General features: G+C 45.3%; 1 protein-coding gene across 1 annotated transcript in view; it reads left to right on the top strand.

The window, feature by feature from the left end:
• Window positions 1-5,964: 5,964 nt before the first annotated feature.
• dcn (decorin) overlaps window positions 5,965-20,265 on the top strand; it is a 29,370-nt gene continuing 15,069 nt past the window's right edge. The window contains exons 1-2 of the mRNA XM_088347446.1: window positions 5,965-6,312; window positions 19,308-19,546. Coding sequence (XP_088203572.1) covers window positions 19,330-19,546 — 217 coding nt within the window. The 5' untranslated portion in view covers window positions 5,965-6,312; window positions 19,308-19,329. The remainder of the gene's footprint in view (window positions 6,313-19,307; window positions 19,547-20,265) is intronic.

Raw genomic sequence — 20,265 nt, 5'->3', positions numbered from 1 at the left:
GGCTGAAACGCGTTGACAGATTGCTCCCTGAGGCTACTTAAACGCTGTCCTGTGAGTTACCTTTTGTCGGAGCGTCTGCGAAACTCTGTTGTGAATCCCCGTTTTTGCCTGTGTTTTTGGCTCTTGTTTGCCAAGACCTGCGAATCGTTTTTTTCCCGTGTTTTGCTGCTGTTTTGTTCTTGCCCCGATCTGTTTGATGTTGACCATTACCTCGTTCCGAAATATCTACTCCCTGCGACCGACGATCTCTGGATCGAGTGTGCGCTCGTTCCTCTTCTCCCCGATAAACTGTGAATAACGTTACGCGATTGGGTTCTCCTTCCTGTTTCCTGTTCTGATTTGTGACAGACCCCTCTTCTGATACGACAGCTCCAAGATATTTCAATTTGGTGACAGGTTCTAGCTCTCTGCGGTTACTTTGCCCAAATGAGCGCTAAATAAGGGAGAACACGGTCAGACATTGAAGCAAACGTCCTCTAGCTAGCTTCATTATCACATGAATAGGCGTCGACGGCCGCATTCCTTGACATTGGTTTGTATTGGCCCACAAAGGTCCTTTCTCACAGGCTTCTGTTTGGAAGTTCTGCAGTGCCTGTGCCTGATCTGTTTATTTCACGAGTCGAGATAGAGTCGCTCGAGTCGACGGGGACAACTTTGTTCCAGTTCCTGCAAAAGAACTTAAGATTCCGTCCAGTCTGGGAATGACTTGCCCACTCCCAACTCTCATTCTTCAAATATTTCCTCTCCGTACAAGTCATTAAAAAAAAAAAAAAATCCAGCGTGCTGGCCCGTGAGGAAATCGTGCTGGAAAAAGTCAATACGATTGAGAAAACGCTAGGTTCAACACAACAGTACGGCTTTAACGCTCTACAGGTAAGATCGGGACTAAAAAATCCAGCCCGACCCGACCCGAGTCGTGGGTACGTGAACCCGAACCCGCCTGAATCCCACAGATGAACTCGATTTGATAAACCGAGTCTGAAGTCAACTTGACTTCGGTGCTAAGGCGAGCATTTCAGCCAAGCACAAAAAACTAAAAGAAACGGCACAGAAAAGAAAATCCTATTCTGCAATTTACAAGATGCAAATAGTCAAGGACGTTTTTGGCAAGAAAGCAAAAATGAGGTCCGATGTGAGCCATTTAGAGGCGGAAAGAGGAACCGGTGCATCTATTATTATTATTATTATTACTGTGAAAATTAGAATGAAAATAGTTACCGATGTGAATCAGCTGTGCTCGCTCCTTTGGCGCCAACTGCCTCTGACTCTGATTGGCTCCCTGTCCCTATTCAAACCCACTCCTATCGGTCACCTGTTGTCAGTCTGTCTGCAAACCTCAATTTACACTGGGCAGGCCCTTTTTCAACCCTGACACCAACCTGTTTTTTGCTCCCGTCTGTCCCCCGGCTTCGATCAGTTTTTGATCCTGACCACGTCTACTCTCCCCTCCCGCTTTTCGACCTCTTTTGTTCCCGACCACATCGACTCCCCTTTCCGACCCCGACCGTGTTTTTGCTCTCCTGTCCCGGCGACTGACCTGTTTTTTCCGTTCCCGACACGCCATCGCTCACCACGGAAGATCCACTTCCGCGTTCAGAGCGACCTGCTTCCGCACCCACCGGATCGTGGGCGTAACCCTTTCTCTTTCTTCCAATAAAACTTGTGGGAAACGCAACACAAGTGGGTCCTGTTTCCGTTCTGGTGTTGACAGTCTTTGATTTCCTGATTGGAGTTCAACTGATAGTTTGCCAAGCAGGTTCTTTATGACAAACTTATCCGAAAAAAATCAAACTGTGGCGCCAAAGTGTGTTACTCAAGTAAAAGTATTGTTACTTCAGAAAATATGACTCAAATAGAATGCAGTCATCCAATAATTGTCACGGTTGCCCAATTGGCCCCGCCCGTGTGGCCCCAGCTGCGGCTCGTTGACGGATTGACTTTCAGCCTATTTAATCTCGGTGCTTTCACTCTCCCTTTGTCAGTCCGTCAACGAACCTCTGCCCCGCAAGGCGTGGGTTTCGACTCTGTCCTGTTTTCCTGTTGGTATTTCCAGTCCGGTATTGTTCCTGTTTATTTTTGTCCCGTTTAATATCGGTTTCCAGTTTCGTTCTCGTCTATTTTTGTCCTGTTTATTATTCTCTCCGGTCTTGTTTGTCCTGTTTATTTTTGATATCCTGATTTGTTATCTATCCTGTCTGTCCTGTCCGGTACCGACCCCATCTCTCCGATATCAATTCGGGCAATCGATCTCGTCGGTCTCTGACTTCCACGGCAGACCGCCGCCTAACGTGCATGACTCCGTTTCCCGTAAAATAAAAAGCTTTTGTGAGTAACGTCACGCGTTTGGGTCCCGATCCTGTCCCGGTTCATGACAAATAGAATTGGATTTGAAAGGAATTTGAACATGCCAGGAGAACAGCGGAGAGATAAGACCTACCTGGAGCTCTTTCTATTTAAATTGAATTTCCGAGGTTACAAAAGCAAATCCGCCGTAAGGGGCGTGCAAATCAAAGAACAGCAACATGATTGGACGATAAGAACCAGAATGGAAACAATTCACGAGTCAAAACAACACTGAGGTTAAAATAACGAAGTGGAATCCTATGCAGGTGTCCAATAGATGGCGCTGTAATTTGGAGTGCAACCAAAAACGTCATCAAAGGGAAATTTGCTATAGAGGAAGCTCTAGAACCAACTTGTTTGACCTGTTACTGTATGGTAAAAGTAACTCGTTACTGGGAAAAGTTCTCTGAGCTTGAATTGGACCAATTGAATAGAGAAAAACAGTCAGGTCGTTTTGGAATTGAACCTTTTTATTGCAGCTCACCGGCAACAAACTTGAAGTGCAACACAAATAAACAGTAAACAATATGATCAAATGACAATCATCAGTAAACAATCGAAAGTGAGTTGAATTGGTTAAATATAAGTCGAACGGTCCATTGTAGAGATGGGAATTCCGACTCTTTAGAACTTATACTCCAGTGCGACTTATGTTTTTTCATTCTTTATAATGAATCTTTTTGAAAATACCTCAGATGTTTTAGTGGTTTACTGAGAATGTGAAGACTGTTATAACTACAGCCTGGTAATAACATAGTTACGACATATCAATGACATCATTACCATTTTTATTTAAATCGGGTTGGTATTGGTCTTCTGAAATTGTCCCCTCCTGTCTCGATGTCTTATTACAAAACTTGGGATCTTCAATCGAACCAAAACGAGCGCATCATTAAACACACAAAAACATAGGTTCTTAACAATGATACGTAAAGACGGTCTTATTCTTTATCATCTGCAAAGAACGACTCATATTAGTCTTGTTATGTTCATTGTTGAGACACTTTAAAATACTTGAAGGACAGTAGGCTATGCCTACTTGACCGGTTGTCTCAGGTTGTGAGATTTAGATTGATTTGATTACTTTTGATTTATATTGTGCGGTCCCTTCTCAAGGTATCTTTATTTTCTTCTTGTTGTGGTTTTTGAGTTTTTCCTTGTCCTTATGTAGGCTTTAGATCAGGGGATGCTGTCATCATAGTCTGTGGTTTGCAATGTCTTTTGAGGTTGTTTTTGTTGTTCAATCCATATATTCCCATTTATAATGTCACATTACGAATGACATAAATAAGGGTAAAAAAAAAAAAAACACCTAAACGTTAACACAGAAAAAGAGGAAACAAACTAAAATATGTATTGATCTAAAAATTAAAACAAAAGAATTGAACTCTTATCATATCCAAGAAACTCAAGGTGAAGAGCACAGAATCCCTGTAAAAAATACTGAAAGAAATGCTAGTAGAGTTGCTTGGTGAGTCGTGCCTGGCTTGGGTGACATCAAGTGGTCACATTTACCGTTGCAGCTCATTTTTTTCTTGCACTTCTCTCGGTGTAGGCCGGATTCAAACCCCCGGCGGGCCTGATCTGGCACGCGGGCCGCCTGCTAGACATCTCCAAATCGACATGACTTAACTATTGCCAGGATAGGCGATCGGACTGACAAAAAGGCTGAAATTTGAGAGCCTTTCGACACATTTGGTGGCGCCTGTGGTTCTTCAGTTTCTCCCTTCGTCCTCGCCTATGTCTACGTGAGCTTTGGGAAGCAGACGCCATAAAACCTGTTCCCCTCATATTTGTTCCCGTGAAGCTCCAAAAACTCCAACTTCAAACCTGCTTCAGGGCTTGAATGAAGAAATACTTGAAATCTCATTGAACATCAGCTCTTTGATCATGTCTAGTTCAGGGACCTCCAAGTGGTCTCTGTGGGCACCAGCTGGCCTCCTGAGACCACTCGAGGAACCATTCGGCATTTTTCAAGGAAACGTGCGACATATAAAACGAAATTGGATTTAAACGAGACTGTGTAAAAGTCAGACGATGACCCGTGACGGGTGAGAGAGAGAGAGAAGCTTTGCCTGACTCCGACGTTCTGACCAGGCTTAAAATCATGATTATTGACGCGAGGCACATGAGTCGGCTCCTGTCTCGGATGCCGATTGGCTGTTTCTCTTTTTAAATCTTTGTCTCCCTGCCATCCATTGTCAGTCCGTCTGCCAACCTCAGCCCCACGCCAGGCAAGCCCTTTTCGACCCTGACTCTATCCTGTCCTGATTTCTGTTTGATTTCCGGCGGTGACCCCTTTTCTGAACTCCATTACGTCTCTGCTCCACCGTCCCGGCCATCGACCTGTTTTTCACCCCGCTCCCGACACCGCCTCCGCTCGCCACGGAAGTGCCACTTTTGCATTCCAGACGATCTGCTACCCGTGACTGCTGATCACCAGATGGTGGGCGGAAGCCCTTTCCTCCTTCTAAATAAAGCGGAGTAAAACGAACGCAAGTGGGTCCTGTCTCCGTTTCTGGTCTCTGATACAGGCTTAAGATCTTACCTTTGGGAAAGGCTCTCTCATTTGGAGTCGTTTTAGCCAATAAGTCAACACAACAATATATTTACTTGTTTAACAGCTGTTGGCGGATGAGCGCCCCCTAGCCGGCCAAAGTTTGGGAAACTGGTGACGTCGTGTCGGCTACCGTGCGAAAGTTAAACATGGGGCAGAAACGAGTTCAGACCATTGAACAACGATACGCCATCAGTGTCACAGGCCGGAAATGAAGACGGGACCCAATTGCGTTCCTTTTACTCAGTTTTATTGAGAAAGAGAGCAGTGCTTGCTTCCACCGTCCCATGATCCCCGGACACGGGTAGCAGATGGCAGGAACGCGGGAGTAGCACTTCCGCGTCTAGCAAGGGTCGTCGTTGGCAGCGAGAAAACAGGTCAATGGCCGGGACGGGGGAGCAAAACAGAAACGGGTCCAGAAACGGGTCGGCAACAGGTATCGGGCAGGAGAATGTCGAAAAGTACAGAGCTAGCCTAGTTGAAAGCATAGGTTTGCAGGACAGTCTGACAGCTTCCTTTGGGAAGCCGGGGGTTTAAAAGGAGTCAGGGAACCAATCAGCGACCAGGGCTGTTGGCACCAACAAGGCAGTTGCAGGTGCCCCCGATCAGCAATCATGACAATCCGGTTTTCTCGCCGTCAACGACGACCCTCGCTCGACACGGAAGTGCCACTTTTGCGTTCCTGCTATCTGCTACCCGTGACTGACGATCATCGAAATGTGGATGCAAACACTGTTCTCTTTCTTAATAAAAACGGAGTAAAAGGAACGCAATTGGGTCCCGTCTCCGTTCCCGGTCGGTGACACTTTCCAAAACGGGCTACTAAGATAACTTGTCTACTTTTCCATATTCTTTCCAAGCCAAGGTAGGAAGTTTTTTGTGGGTATGCTCATGGTTCACCGGCTTAGGACATGCCATGTTTAGAACCGAAATCGGAATTCGTTTCAGAGCCGGATTCCGGCTTTACGGCGCAAACATTTCGGAGGCGAGTCCTAAAAGAAGACACGAGAAGGAGGCGGGAGCGTGTTAATGGGAAGGAAGGATTGGGGTTTTGAAGTCTCTCGATCATTAGCAGATGTGCGAAGGGCCGCCAGCTGGATTTCTTCTCCCCTCCTCCCCATCCAGCTGTTTTTGGCCTCCTCCAATTGTTTCTCTTCTCGTTCCCGACGACTCCTCCGTCTTCCCTCCTCCCGGTTCTTCCCCGGCTCCTCCTCCGCTGGTGACACGGCACACCTGCCGGATCTCTTCTGCGGAGCGCTCCCGATTCCCATTACCCCGAAAGGGCCCAGCAGCCAGCGGATTTTCGCCGCCTCAAAGACCCCCGAAAAAGAAAGCGGGAAAGCTGCCGGGATTTTCCTTCTCCTCTTTTCGGGGATTTCCAGCTTCTGCTCCGCGCCTTCTCCCGAGAACAGGTCGGTGGTTGCATCCTTTGGACTTTTGGGGAGGGGGAGAGGAAAAAAATCAGGAGAGAGTACTTGGGATGCCGGTCCAGTATTTCTAAAACGTGTCTTTGCAAGATTTGCCTCTTTGAGTTCTTGGGAGGGGGGTGTGGTGGGATGCCTGCTGATGCCGGACCCCTATACCCTCCCCCCGCTCCAGCAGATTCCTGTTTTGGACTGTTTTGACACCGCGGATTGTTCGCTTTAACTATGTCAAAAGTCCGGCCCGTGGGCCAGTGACGGCCCCCGATTGTAAATATACCGGCCCGTAGCCTCGGTCTTAAACTTTTGACTGGCGTCAACCTTTGGCCACCTGGCCCTTCGCTTTCATTTCTTGCATTGCGAATCCAAAATATCAAGTGGATATTTTAGTATCATTTCACCGAAATCCAAAATAGGTCTGCCTAGTTTTCCAAGAGACTGTGCCTTCAAAGAATATCCTACCAAGAGGCGATACCAGACTAAAAAAAGCCAACTGTGAAAAGGTCAAGCAACCGGAAGCTGTTTTAACGGCACAGCGGCGCTTTGTTCACGAGAGTCAAATGAAAATGCTACAAAGGCGAGCGACGAGGTCCGATAGCTTTCCGGGAGGGAGAATTGATGAAAGAGTGTCGAATAGGTGGCCTTCACGCAATTTCATCTTGTGAAAAGCTCCCCCCACCCCCGCTTTCTCCAAAGTTTGAACCCCCCTGCTTGGAACTTCCTGCATCCTTGCTCCAAAATGGCAGATTTGGCAGTCATGAGTCACCCCCGTTAGTCTTAGTAATGACAGCAAACCCCCTCTTCGTCCCCCTTCAGGGAGATGTGGGGGGGCGGTTTGATAGGACTTTAAGAAAAAAGGGGAAAGGTACCTGCCGTGAATCCTCCAATTGCATAGCGGTGCAGAGGCGGTCTCTGCTCACCCATGACATCTTCTTTGCCAGCAGCGAGAGAGAAGGAACGGGACAAAAAAAGTCAGGACATTTTGCTCTTGGAGAGCGCTGGAGACCACAGATGGTTCCCATTTGCAACCAGGGCAAAACGTGTGTGCCGAGGAGACCTTCTGCCCGTTCTTTACCGATGGAAAGTGGGATAAAGAGAGGGAGAGAGAATGGGTGAGGGAAGAGAGAGGGGAAAAGAGAAAGAGAGGGAGAGAGAAAGACAGAAAGGTAGAGGGAAAGAAAAAACAGAGGGAGGGAAAAAGAGCATGAAAGATAGAAAAGGTCAGATCGAAAAAGGAGAGAGCGAGAGAGAGAGAGAGAGAGAGAGTGTGTATAAAAAAAGTGAGAGTGAGAAATAAAATAGCCAGGGTGAAAAAGAAAGAGTGAAAATGAGAGTGTGAAAGACAGAGAGAGAGAGAGATAAAAAAGAAATAAACAAAAATAGAAAGCGAAATTGTGATATAAAAGAAAGAGAGAGGGAGTAGGAAGACAGGAAGAGAAAGGTAGAGAGAGAAAAAGGTAGAGAAAAAGAGCAAGAGAGAAGAGACAGACTGTAAAAGAGAAAAAGAAAGAGGAAAAAGAAAAACAGATGGAGAGAGAGCGAGAGCGAGAGAGAGAAAAGTAAAAGATAGAAAAATAGAAAGAGAGAATCCAAAAGAGAGAGAGAAGGTAATATAGCTCCAGTTGCTTCGCGAGTGGTACCAGGCTTTGTTATCATGTTTCAAACGGCAGCTCATTTTTCTATTTTACTTCTCTGGTTGCTTTTTCGCGGGCCGGATTTAAAAAAACAAAAAAAAACGGCGGTCCCGATCCGTCCCGCGGGCCACGTGCTTGACACCGGTGGCTTAGGAGGATAAAACATGGTCGAAAACATACCAAAAGTGAGGGGAGGGGGTTCCAATGGAGTGGTGGGTGGCAGGAATGCCTTTGAACATGGTGAAAAAAAAGGAAATCATGGTGATGTCTATTGTCTTATAAGGCAAATCTCATTTCGTCCCTTTTGAGTGTTAGCACATGTTCCCCTCGCATGTCACAAATATGCCGTCAGGAGCTCTTCCCACCAATCGCGTTAAAGAAGGACCAAAAGGGACCCTGGCCTTTTTAACGGCCCCCTTCCTAATTTTGGACCCGGCCTGGGAACGTCACCTCGAAGTTGACGCAGGGAGAATGGCTTGAGACGGATTGGCGTCCTGACTGGGAGTGCTGGGGCCACTCATTTGGGAGAGGGGAAAAGAAAAGGAGAGGGGGGAAAAAAAGAGAAAGACAGAAATATAGAGAAGGAAACTGAAGAAAAAAAAACGAGGAGAAAAAGAGAGGGAGAAAGAAAGTGAGAGAAAGAAAGAGAACGTTAGGGGAGGGAGAGAAAAGTCGAGAGAAAGACAAAGAGAGAAACAGAAAGAGAGAAACAGAGAAATAGAATATAGACACAGAGGGAGGGAATAATAAAGAAAAAAGAGAAACGGAAAGAAAAAAAATAAGAGACAGAAGAAAAAGACACAGAGAGCAATAGAGGGACAGGCAGAGAAAGGGGGAAAAAGAGAGAAAGAAGGAAAAAGTCAATAAGAAAAACAGACAGAAAAGAGAGTGAGAGAGAAAAATGGATAGAAAACAGAAAGAAAAACAGAACAAAAGAGAAAAGAAAGATAGAAGACGACAAAGAGAAATAAAGAAAAAACCCACTAATGTCAAACGTGAGCTGGGAAAGTTACACCGCGAAGGGAAAATGACGTGAGCCAGATCGGCTTCCTATCTGAAATTCATTAGGAGTGCCGGGGCCACTTTTGGGGAGGAGGTGGTACCATGAATGAGGGAATCGGACTGACGAGGGAGAAGGCTCTCGGATATTGATCGTTTTTTTGAAGATCTTGATGAGATTTTCCTATAATGAAACCAATTTTGGATCAAATCCATGAACAGGAATAAAATAGTTCTAGTGACTCACTACTTCTTCCAAAAAGTAACTGAGTAACACTGTAGTAAAAGGAACTATTTACCAGGGGAAAAAGAAGTTGTATGTCAAAGAATTGAAGAAATTCTGATAAGTATTCGAATCAGTTTTACACCTGAACCGACTCCGCCCGCTACACAAGCTCTGCTCTCTAGTGGCGGGAGATCGTATTTTGTTAGCATCACAACATTCTTATTTTTGGAAGTTCTCAAAAATGAATGCTATGTGGGATGAAATCATCCAGCGGGCTGGATCTGGCCCGCGGGCCTTATGTTTTTCATGCCTGAGCTAAGTGTTAGCATTCTCGCTAATTCAAAGAAAAGAGTGTTCTCCTTAAGGTTCACTGAAATCGGTCATGCCACCAAATAATTGACAAGAGCCAACTAGGATTTCAAAATAGACTCATCAGTCTGAAACAAGATACCCGAAAAATATAAAGCCAACATAACGCACCCAAAAAGTGCAGTCATATTCCCCTCATGAAACCATTCCTCAAAAAATGATCTTGTTACAATTCAGGACCGTCCAAATATCGACTCCAAAACACACTATAATGCTGAACGATTAAAAAAAAAAATACGCCTAAAAGTATTTCTGCATCAATTGATGATCCTTGTTGTCACGTGTTTTGCTCCAGAATGAGCTAATATCCAATATTGCCGTTAGCCTCTGACTTTTTGATTGACATCATTTTGGGCCAATCGCAAGCTTTTTTCACCGTCCATAGCCTGCCAGAGCCTATGAATGCCCGTTTTCTTTAACAGTGAGCAATTCAAATGTAGATCGACACGTTGGTTAGGCGATGAAATTCCCGACATCATTTGTACTTTTACGGCGTGCATTCAAATCAGAGCCGAAGAAAACGGTCTACATTTTTATAGCGCTTTTCAAGTCACTGAAGACCGCCTAGAGCGCTTTACGATGTGCTTCACACTTAGCAATTCACACACACACTCACACACCGAGAGCGGAGTCAGCCATGCAAGGCGCCGACCTGCTTATTGGGGACATATGGGATTCAGTGTCTTGCCCAAGGACACTTCCAAATATAACTCAGAGGAGCCAGGATTCGAACCTGCAACATCTTGGTGGCGTAGTCACCCATGCAAGGCCCCTACAGGCTTATCAAGGGCATCAGAGGTTTGGTGTCTTGCCCAAAGACCCTTAACCCAGCGGAGCCTGGAATCGAACCTGCGACCATTTGGTCCCGAGACGAGAGCTCTAACTCCTAAGCATCGATAGAATATGCAGAATGCAACCCGGAATCCATTTTAACACGCGATCATTACGCGCAAGTCAATGTCATCCGGAAAGAGAGGTCTAATGTTTACAACTCTTTCACGACGTCTAAAAATTGGCCGGTGTAAAATTCACTGTTGCGAAGGTTTTACAGATTGTCGCCAAATGTCCACTTTTGGATCCACTTTGACATAACCCTTTAGAAACAAGTGTCAAATACCATTTTTAGTTTGCCAATCAGACAGGAACGTTTAAGGGTTAATATGAGCAAAAGTCTGGTAAGTCCCTGGAATATCTGCCACACGCGAAAAACCCTCTCACGTCGCCACAGCTGGGAAATATTACGGCCTTTCTTAAAAGAAGAATGCCGTGAAAAACGATCAGCCGACATCTCGGCAAAAATATTCTTTTGACTGGCTGGAAACGAGAATTTTTTTTAAGCCTGAAACGTGTCGTGACGCGTAGCGACGCTTGTTCTGCTTTCGGGCAGATTGGATGGCAGATTTTGTCCCTCGGTAGGAGCAACATGGAGAGGAGCGCCTTAGGGTGCTGCAGGTCCTTTCATGTTTATGGCAACGATAAAAAGCAAAAATGGAAGTTGATGTCTGACTTAAAGGGGCAGTGATGACGAACAATAGCTTACGCTTGAAAAAAATGTCACAATTACTGATTCGGGGCACCTGCGGCTGCCCTGTTGGGACCCGATTGGCCGTTGGACTCTTTTTAAACTCACCGGCAGACCGTCTACAAACCTACGCTCTCAGCTAGGCAAGCTTTTGTACTCTCCGACATTATCCTGCCCCGTTTTCCTGCCCGATACCTGTTCCCGACCTGATTCTGGACCCGTTTTCTGCTTTTCCTCTCCCGTCCCGGCAATGGACCAGTATCCCTGCTGCCTACGATGACCTTCGCCGCCATCTGCTACCTGTGACCGAGGATCATGGGATTGTGGATGCAATCACTGTTCTCTTTCTTCTTTTCTTCATGAGTACAACGAACGCTATTAGGTCCCGTCTCCGTTCCTGACTTATGAGATAACGATGAAGGACATGCTGCTACGCCAGGGCTCTTCAACCCTTATCAAGCATCAAGCCACTCGTGACTAATTAGCGCAAAGGCCGTGTCACTAAAATAGCAACTTAGCTAAATGGTTTGCTAAATAGCTAAAAAGGTGGTCTGAAGAACAGAAATGTAAACAAGTAAAAAACTGAAAGGGAGCTCGATAGCTAGCTAAAGGAGTTAGCCAACTGAATAGCCGGAAAGAGCTAAAAAAAAAACTTAGCTAGCTAGCCAAAGAGAAGGCCAAAATTTAGCTTTGACTAGCAAAAAATGTTAGCTGAATTGCATGCAAAATCTTTAAAAAGCTAGCTAGCGTAGCTTGCTTGATTGCTAAAATGTAACTGGACAGTCAGCTGGAAAGGTAACAGGTGGGAGATTCAAAGGTTTGCAGGCCGGCGCCCCCTCGACTCCCCGGTGTATCTCTAGCGCCCCCCTCTGGTGGAATATCAACATGTTGTATGTGCTACTGCAGCATGCTCATCCGTGCAAGAAAGCTATTCAAGTATGAATTCCTGCTCACTTATGAACGCTACTGCTATTTAACATTTCACTTCTTAACTCGTATGAATAAAAAGTCTTACCTCTCATCGATAATGCTTTGTATTTTCCTCGTAATGCTTTTGACATGCCGTGAAAATTTTCAAGGTGCTGGCACAAATGACTTGCGTTCCCTCCGAGCCTAGCAAAGACGCAAGAGTAAATTCTGCTAAGGTGGTTTTCTTCCATTCCACGTCCGTCTCGTCAAAACCAAAATAGGTCCAAACCGGTGATGTACCGCCATACTTCGGCGCAAGCTTTGTTTCCTTCTCGTTTGTTGACTCTGGGACTATGTTTACAGAGACCGCCGTGACACTCCATGAGCTTGCACGGTGGGTGTGGCATCGTGTGGTGTTTGCTAACTTTGAATGGCGTTTATTGGCTTGTACTATTATGAAAACTTGCCTCTAATTGGTCGGTCGGTGCTTTTAGATTTCGAACATTAACAATTGTGGTTGGCCAGAACTCCCATCACTCACTAAGAAAACTTGAAAAACTGCAGTGCTTTGCAGTTTCACAACTGCACTACGTTTAAACTTCAGACTACTGCCCCCCGTACCGCCCTCTTCTTCCTTGCTGCCCCCCCCAGATCATTCCATCGCCCCAGGGGGGTGGTGCCCCCCACTTTGGGAACCACAGTTCTAAACACTTAGGAGAGTACATACTGTTACACTTTCGTTTAAAGCATTTAATAATGCTATTTTTGGACTTGAGCTGAAGCTAGCTTTGATCGACACCTCGGTCGGCCAATTGCCAGCTTTTCTTCACAGTTCTAAGCCTGTGACAACCTATGAGGGCCTAGACTGGGAAAAAAACCCGTCATGACCTAATTTGGCTTCAAAATCTTGAAATCAATGATTATTGACACGCGAGTTAGCCAATGAAATTCCCAATGTAATTGTACATGCTGTATTGAAACCAGGGTCAAATATGAGCGTGCATAAATGCCTGGGAGTACTCAGACCATACACTTCAGGAACTTTCGCTTTAGGGTGCACTTTTGTTGCCAAAGGATTCAAAACGGCTTCATTTTGAGACTTGAAATTAAATTAAGATTGAAATCACATGAAATCTTTTGCAGAAATGTGAAGGGCTAAGGGCTGTACTCACTTTTGTGACATACTGTACTTAAGAACCTCGGAATGTTTTTATCGTCCATTTCACCCGGCCCCATAGCTCCATTATCCCCCGAGAAAATGGAGTTTGAGACCCGATGAAAGTATGTCGACGCATTAACGGCGAAGGTGGTTCTTCCACGTTATTCATGGTTGCCAGATGCGCTTCCAATCCCAACAATGAAGATTTTGGAGCAAGGACCTGGCCCCAAACAAACAATCCAAAAGCCCCCGGAGAGACCTAAGCCCGCCGTGCGTGCAGACAAGAGGTTTTTTTGCTGAATTTGTTCTTTCTTTTTTTTTGCGATAAGCGTCGGACGGAGCCAAGATGACTCAGCCCGAGAGGAGAGTGGAACAACGTGTCCTCTGGATCTCATGAAGGCCAGACAAGGAGTCTTTGTCGCTACTAACTCAAGGCAGAAACAATATACCGTAAACTTTCATTTTCGAACATACGGAAGCCATATTACCCCGGTCAAGAACACAGTCACATTCGATCCCCTCTGCTCTTCCCAGCCTGACACTGAACAGTAACGGCACAACAAGGGCCGAGTCACTGTGCCGTGTAACCCGCAATCAGCAGAGAGGCCCAAAAATATACACTGGTTTACCCCCTCCGCATCATATGGTTCCATCCCACCTTAGCCCCCCTGCTGGCCCAAACAAACCAACCAGGTCGAAAACAGTCATTCTTAACTGTCCTTGGTGATTCACATCTATCCCTAGCACACCCTTACTTATAGATACTTGATTCATCCCCGTAGGGAAATTCACACTTCCAGCAATATTTTTGTGTTGATTAGATTAGCAGGATGGCCTCGGGGTGCTGTGTTGTAGTTTAGCAACAGCGGAGTGGATGACGTCACACGCTAGGCCAAAAGTTCCACGTCCCTGCAGCAGATGGACATCTTTGTGCCCAGGGTTACACCACCCCGTGTTCACGTAGATAGCGAGTCCGCCTCCTCTCCGCTTCCCGCAGGCTTTTGTGTCTCTGTCTGCCCTAACTGCGCTGTAGCTGGATAGACGATACGGTTTATCCTTTTTAGTTTCAGTGGCGACGTTGGATGCGGGCTGCCTAGCATCTGGCTTAGAAAAATCCAAATGTTTCATTCAAACAAAGCAAGGCGAGGAAACGTGGCGGTTGACGACGCAATGTGATATCTGCTGGGTGCTCTGAATGTCAAAGTGAAGAAATTCAATGAAATGCGGGCGAACGATGGTAACTGTTCACTTTGTTCATCATCTCATGAGTGGATGGATGAAAGATTTGGACTGCTCCCACGGAGTAAAATTCCCATCTTGGCAGAATCAGCGGGGAAATGTCTAGTACCAAAAAGTCCCACATTGCGTTGCGATTGCACGATTAACATTTTTTATGCGGTAGTTGCAAAACTTGTTCTCCTCTCTATCACTTTGTCATGAGCGTAAGGGTGTCAAGAACCAGAACAGGATGAGGACCCAAACGCGTGACGTTCTCTCACAAGCCTTTTATTTTACGGGAAATGGGGAGTCATGCCCGTTAGGCGGCGGTCTGGCGTGAAAAGACAGGAAGCCAGAGACCGACGAGATGGATTCCCATTGGCCGAGTCGATATCGGCCGGATGGGGTCCATACTGGACCGGACAGGATAGATAATGAATCAGGATATCGAAAAATAATCAGGAGAAATTAGACAGGAACAGAAACTGGAAAAAATAATGAACAGGACAAAAATAGACGGAAACAAAACTGGAAACCGAAATTAAACAGGACAAAATGAGCCGGACAGGAAATACCAACAGGAACAGGACAGAGACGAAACCCACGTCTTGCAAGGCAGAAGTTCGTTGACAGGCTGACAAAGGGAGATTGAGAGCACTGTGGTTAAATAGACGGGGAAGCCAATCTGTTAACGAGCTGCAGCTGGCGCCGAAACGGGCGGGGCCAACTGGGCGCCATGGCAACCGTGACAAAGGGAGCCTTGGATTGGGATCATAGGCCAATTTGACAGGAACGGTAAGGATTCATCAGGTGGACTCTGTATTCCGGAATACACAGAAGGTGTTAACTACAAGCGGTCCAAGGCTGTCGAACAGTCATTCCCGGGAGCGACCGACCCTGGTCTCGGCACTTTCTCGGGCCGTGACGTCGCAGACAGGAACGTAAACGGTCCGTCGGTGGCAAAGCGCCCTCGGTTTTGCCGATTTCCGAGCAGTCGGGCCAAACGGTTTGTCGGCCGCGTGTGCGCCCTTTCATTACTTCGCTTGCCGCGGATTCAAAGCGTAGCGAGAAGATTGGCGGGTGTCCTCGTGCTGGGAAAGGTCAACCAGTGTGTCTTGCGGGGTAGCAGTACGACGTGACCCACGGATATCGGAAGAAAAAAAAACACGAGTTCCGGGGACAATCCCGGAGAAATATGACATCATTCCTCTACTCTACATAGGCTAGGTCATTCTCATTTGGGACGCCCTCGATCCCGAGAAGTCTCCAAGGGCTGTCCACTCTACAGACTACCATTAGAACAGGGGTCTCCAACGTGATGCCTGCGGGCACCTCAACTGTCCTCATGGGACTCCTCGTTCTGAAAATAGCTCATCAGTGCTAGGGCATTGTGATTTTCTTGATTGACTGAGTCTATTCAACCGTACTTCCTATAGTTAACCTGGTAATAACATAGTAGCAACATAGTAATTACACATTATTTTAATCATAATATCTTTTATACTTATTTTCGTTTCTTTTTTCACAAAGATCTAGGGTAAAAAGTCAGAGAAAAGGATATCGTGTTTTACTTTGAGTGTCTGATGTTTGCATGACTTCTTATGCTTTTTAGCACACGTTTTCGGTTCCATACACGCTGTACCTTTAAGACTTGTGTAGCACAGGGGTGTCCAACGTGGTGCCCGCAAACACTAGGTGCCCCCTAAAGACAGCTGTGATGCCTGCAGATCAGCTCTTCTTTTGTATTGATTTATTGGACGGGAAATACAAACTTCAATTTTGGGGTTTCGTGAAGCCAATGAGCAAAGATATGTGCCTTTTTTTAGCTCGCTATCTTTTGAGCTATTTAGCAAGCTATCAAGCTTGCTTTTTACATTTTTTGTATGCTTTGGCCTTTTTTCTAGCTTGCTATGGAGCTCGATAGGCTTTTCTGTCCGGCTATTAAGTTGGCTTTTTACTCTTTTAGCTAGCTTTCTACCCTCCTAGTGTTTTTTGAACCGGTTTACCTTGCTAGCCAACGACCAAGCTACCTTCCTAGCTTTTTGGCAAGCCATCTAGCTAAGTTGCCATTTTAAAAATGATTGTTATAAACATTTTCTAGCAATGTTTGTCTGAACACGAACAGACGGAGGACCCAGACGCGTAACGTTTTCACACAAGCTTTATCTTACGGGAATGGGGCCGTCATGCGCGTGAAATCGAACGCCATTGATTCGGCGATCGCTGGGCGGAAGAAGTGAGATAGAAAAGTCAGGCGCGGGAAAACAGGAAGCCGGAGGCAGACGAGATCGAAACCAAACAGGACAGACGGGATCGATACCGGATACTGGAGCAAGATACCGGACAGGACGGGACAGACGGGATCGATACCGGACAGGATGAGACAGGCAGGATCGATACTGTATACACGAGCAGGATACTGGACAGAGTCAAAATACAAGTCTTGCAAGTGCAGAGGTTCATTGACAGACTGACAAAGGGTGAGCGAGAGCACTGAGCTTAAATAGGAGGGAAGCCAATCAGGCAACGAGCAGCACTTGGCGCCAAACGGGCGCGCCCAAGTGAGGGCAATGGGCAACCGTGACAGTTTGATGAGCTATTTGATTTTTAAACTATCTACTGTAAAGTATGGACTATTGTTTGTGGCATTTATTTAAGGCACAGCACAAAAACTACATCATCGATCACAAATTAAGGAAACAATAAACTATTTGCATTAAAACTAATAATAATACGATACTTGAGAATGTGCCCAAAGGTGAAGTAAGCTGAAGCCTAAGCTTTTTAAGAGTCACAAACAAATGATAGAAGATTGGATTTGGCTGCTTGGAGTGGTCGGGGATCAGGGGCCGCAGTACCAAATTGTTAGAGACCCCACAAAAGCGGACCAAACTAAAGAAGAATGTTTATGGATTTTGTTGGTATTTATTGAGACAGCTAGCTTAAGACACTCGTAGAGTACACTTGTGTACAATTTCACAAAAATCTGTTCGACTGGTTCGGAGCCTATAAGTCACATACAAACACACAAATCGATATATTTAAATCAGATAAGGAATGACAGATCAAAGTTTACGCTAGAGAAAAAAATAAAGGCTATTAGAATATGGTAGAATGCTACATTTTTAATATTATTCATTCACTTTGTGCTCAATGTTACATTATCATTGGCAATGCATGCACAAAACAACAAAAAGAAATCTAGAATGCCGTTTGGAAAGCTAAAAAGCCAGCTCTTTTTAGTGAGCCCAGCCAGAAGAGGAGCTCCTCTAAAACGAGCGCTTATGGAAATCACATTTCCGAGGAAATCCCAATGACCCGCGATATGTTTTCAGAACGAGTACGAGGGCTACTCAGGTGGACATAGGGGGATACCCGGTACCCCCGAGCGCCATGTTGGAGACCTCCGGTCTACCGTGTCATGTTTCCCAATGCCAGAAAATACGACATGTTTACTACAAAATTTCGACAAATCTATAAATCAAATTGAATGCTTCAAAACAGGGACCAAATATATTGCTTTGACTTCAAACTGATTCGAAAACTAGAGAAATACTTCAAAAATATTACAACAGAAATGCTACAACAATACAACTACAATAATAGGAAAACATTTTCAAGATATACTACAAATATACTATTGTGTAAATTCTTCAAAATACTACAAGAATACCACTACATTCATACAAAAATACTGCTACGGAAATACTACAAAAGTAAAACTACAGTAATACTACAAAAATAATACAGATACACTAGAAAAATCAGACTCCAGAAATACCACAAAAATACAACTCGTGTCATACTATGAAAATCCAGGCAAACATTCTTTTCTTCACATTAGCATGCAAAGGGTCATGGTGGTTCTTGGGCAAGTACACCCTGGCGGTGCCCATCCCTCTCTAGACTGTTTTTTTTTAAAGCGTGACCTTGACGGAATACTGATACGTCATCTTATATCACTAGGGAAAAAATGTTTTGTTGTGAAATGTTGAATATCATATCCTACATCACTTGTGGCTTTTATAGTTTTGTTGAAAAAGAAACTTTATGGTGATTAATAAACGTCCTTTGCTTTTGTGACACAAAGAGCTCAAAGGCTCTTTTGCCCAGTAAATGACTTTGCGTTTCATACGGTTTTCTATCTGTATAAAAAGTATACACGTGTCCCTATTTAAACTCGCTCCTTACCGTCACCCGTTGTCAGTCCGTCCGCGAACCTGAGTTTACACTAGGCAAGCCTTTTTCAACCCCGACTCCCATCTCTTTTTTGCTCTCGTCTGTTCCCCGACTTCCCCGTTTTTGACCCCGACCACGTTTTTGCTCTCCTGTCCCGGGGACTGACCCATTTTCCCGTTCCCGACACCGCCATCGCTCGCCAAGGAAGTCCCACTTCCGCGTTCAGAGAGGTGCAACCCTTTCCTTTCTTCCAACAAAACTGAGAGAAACGTAACGCAAGTGGGTCCCGTCTTCGTTTTGGTCCTGACAATCGGTTTATATTAGTCCGCCATTGTTGACTTCAGTGGACTTCGAAAAAAATCATTTAATAGTTGCCTTTAATCAAAATCATGTCGGATCAAAATTCAAATCAAAGTTCGATATATCCTAACTAGAGTCAGTGAAAATAAGTGGGTCTGGAGCGTCCTCCTAAAAATATCAAGAGTCCCCTTGGACCGGATGTCCTCCGGCAGAAGTTCCTTAGGTGAGGAACCGATGTGACCATTGGTCAGTTTTGCTCATGGCCTTAGGAACACTCGATGAACCGCTGCCAGAAGACCTCAGGAACCGAAAGGGCTTATATCCTATTCGCAAATCAGACAGACAGGATGACCCGAGACCATAAAGACGTTCCAAAACCAGTAAAAGTAACTTCAAATCCTTAGTGTTTTTTAGGCAGGTTTTGTTCCAAGTCATCGGTACGGACTGACCCCTTTGTCCCCGTTTCTCCAGGTTCCCCTCCGCAATCGGCACCATGAGGTCGGCCTGTCTCTCTCTGCTCCTGGTCACCGCCTGCTGGGCGCTTCCCTTCCGCCAATCCGGCTTCCTGGACTTCATGATGGAGGACGAGCCCGGCTCCGGTCTCCCGGAGTTGCCCAGAGAAGTGGAAGAAACCGTGATGATGCCCGAAGGACCCAAGTGCCCCTTCCGCTGCCAGTGCCACCTGCGTGTCGTCCAGTGTTCCGATCTCGGTAAGACCGCTTTGGAGTTTTTGGCCTTTCGATGAATGAATGAATGAAAACTTTATTTCCAACTTGAAAACAAAACCAGAAGAAAAACAATGAATCAACAACAAAATAACGTTACATAATATGTTCGAAAAGGTTATATTCCCTACCCCTTCCCTATTAAATACAACAATGATAAGAACTACAATAGTAATAATAACCGTTATGATATAACAACAATAACAACAAAGTTAACCAGAGTTCTAGACGCACTCTTCCCAATCTACCCCATTTTCTTCATCTCTGTATACCGCCAGTCATGTTTTTTGTATTTAAATTTGAAGACGTAAATAGTTGGACATTGGTTGATCTGGTCTTGTCAATTGTTCCAAAGTTTGACTCCGCACACAGACGCACACATACTTTTCCTGCTGGTTCTCACCTTCGGGATCATGAATTTACTACTCTAAGATCAGTGGCCCCTTCACCTTTTTCTGCACTACAGATCAGTTTATTTTCTGGCAATATTTTCACAGCCCGGCCCAAGGGCCACATTAAATATTATTCAGATTCAGATTCAGATTCAGATCTACTTTATTGTCATTCTAGTACACGTGTATACAGAACGAAATGTCGATGGATCTGACTCCCACAGTTTCCCTCAGTGTCCTTCAGTGTACAGATATAAATAAAGCTGTATTGTGTTATTTACCATAGTGCCGATAGTGCAAGAAGAGACGCTA

This window comes from Urocampus carinirostris, chromosome 11 (assembly GCF_059441175.1).
Source record: "Urocampus carinirostris isolate Australia breed hairy pipefish chromosome 11, RoL_Ucar_1.0, whole genome shotgun sequence".
Lineage (NCBI taxonomy): Eukaryota > Metazoa > Chordata > Actinopteri > Syngnathiformes > Syngnathidae > Urocampus > Urocampus carinirostris.
The sequence above is the reverse complement of the archived record's forward strand: the minus strand, read 5'-3'. Positions and strand labels throughout refer to the sequence as shown.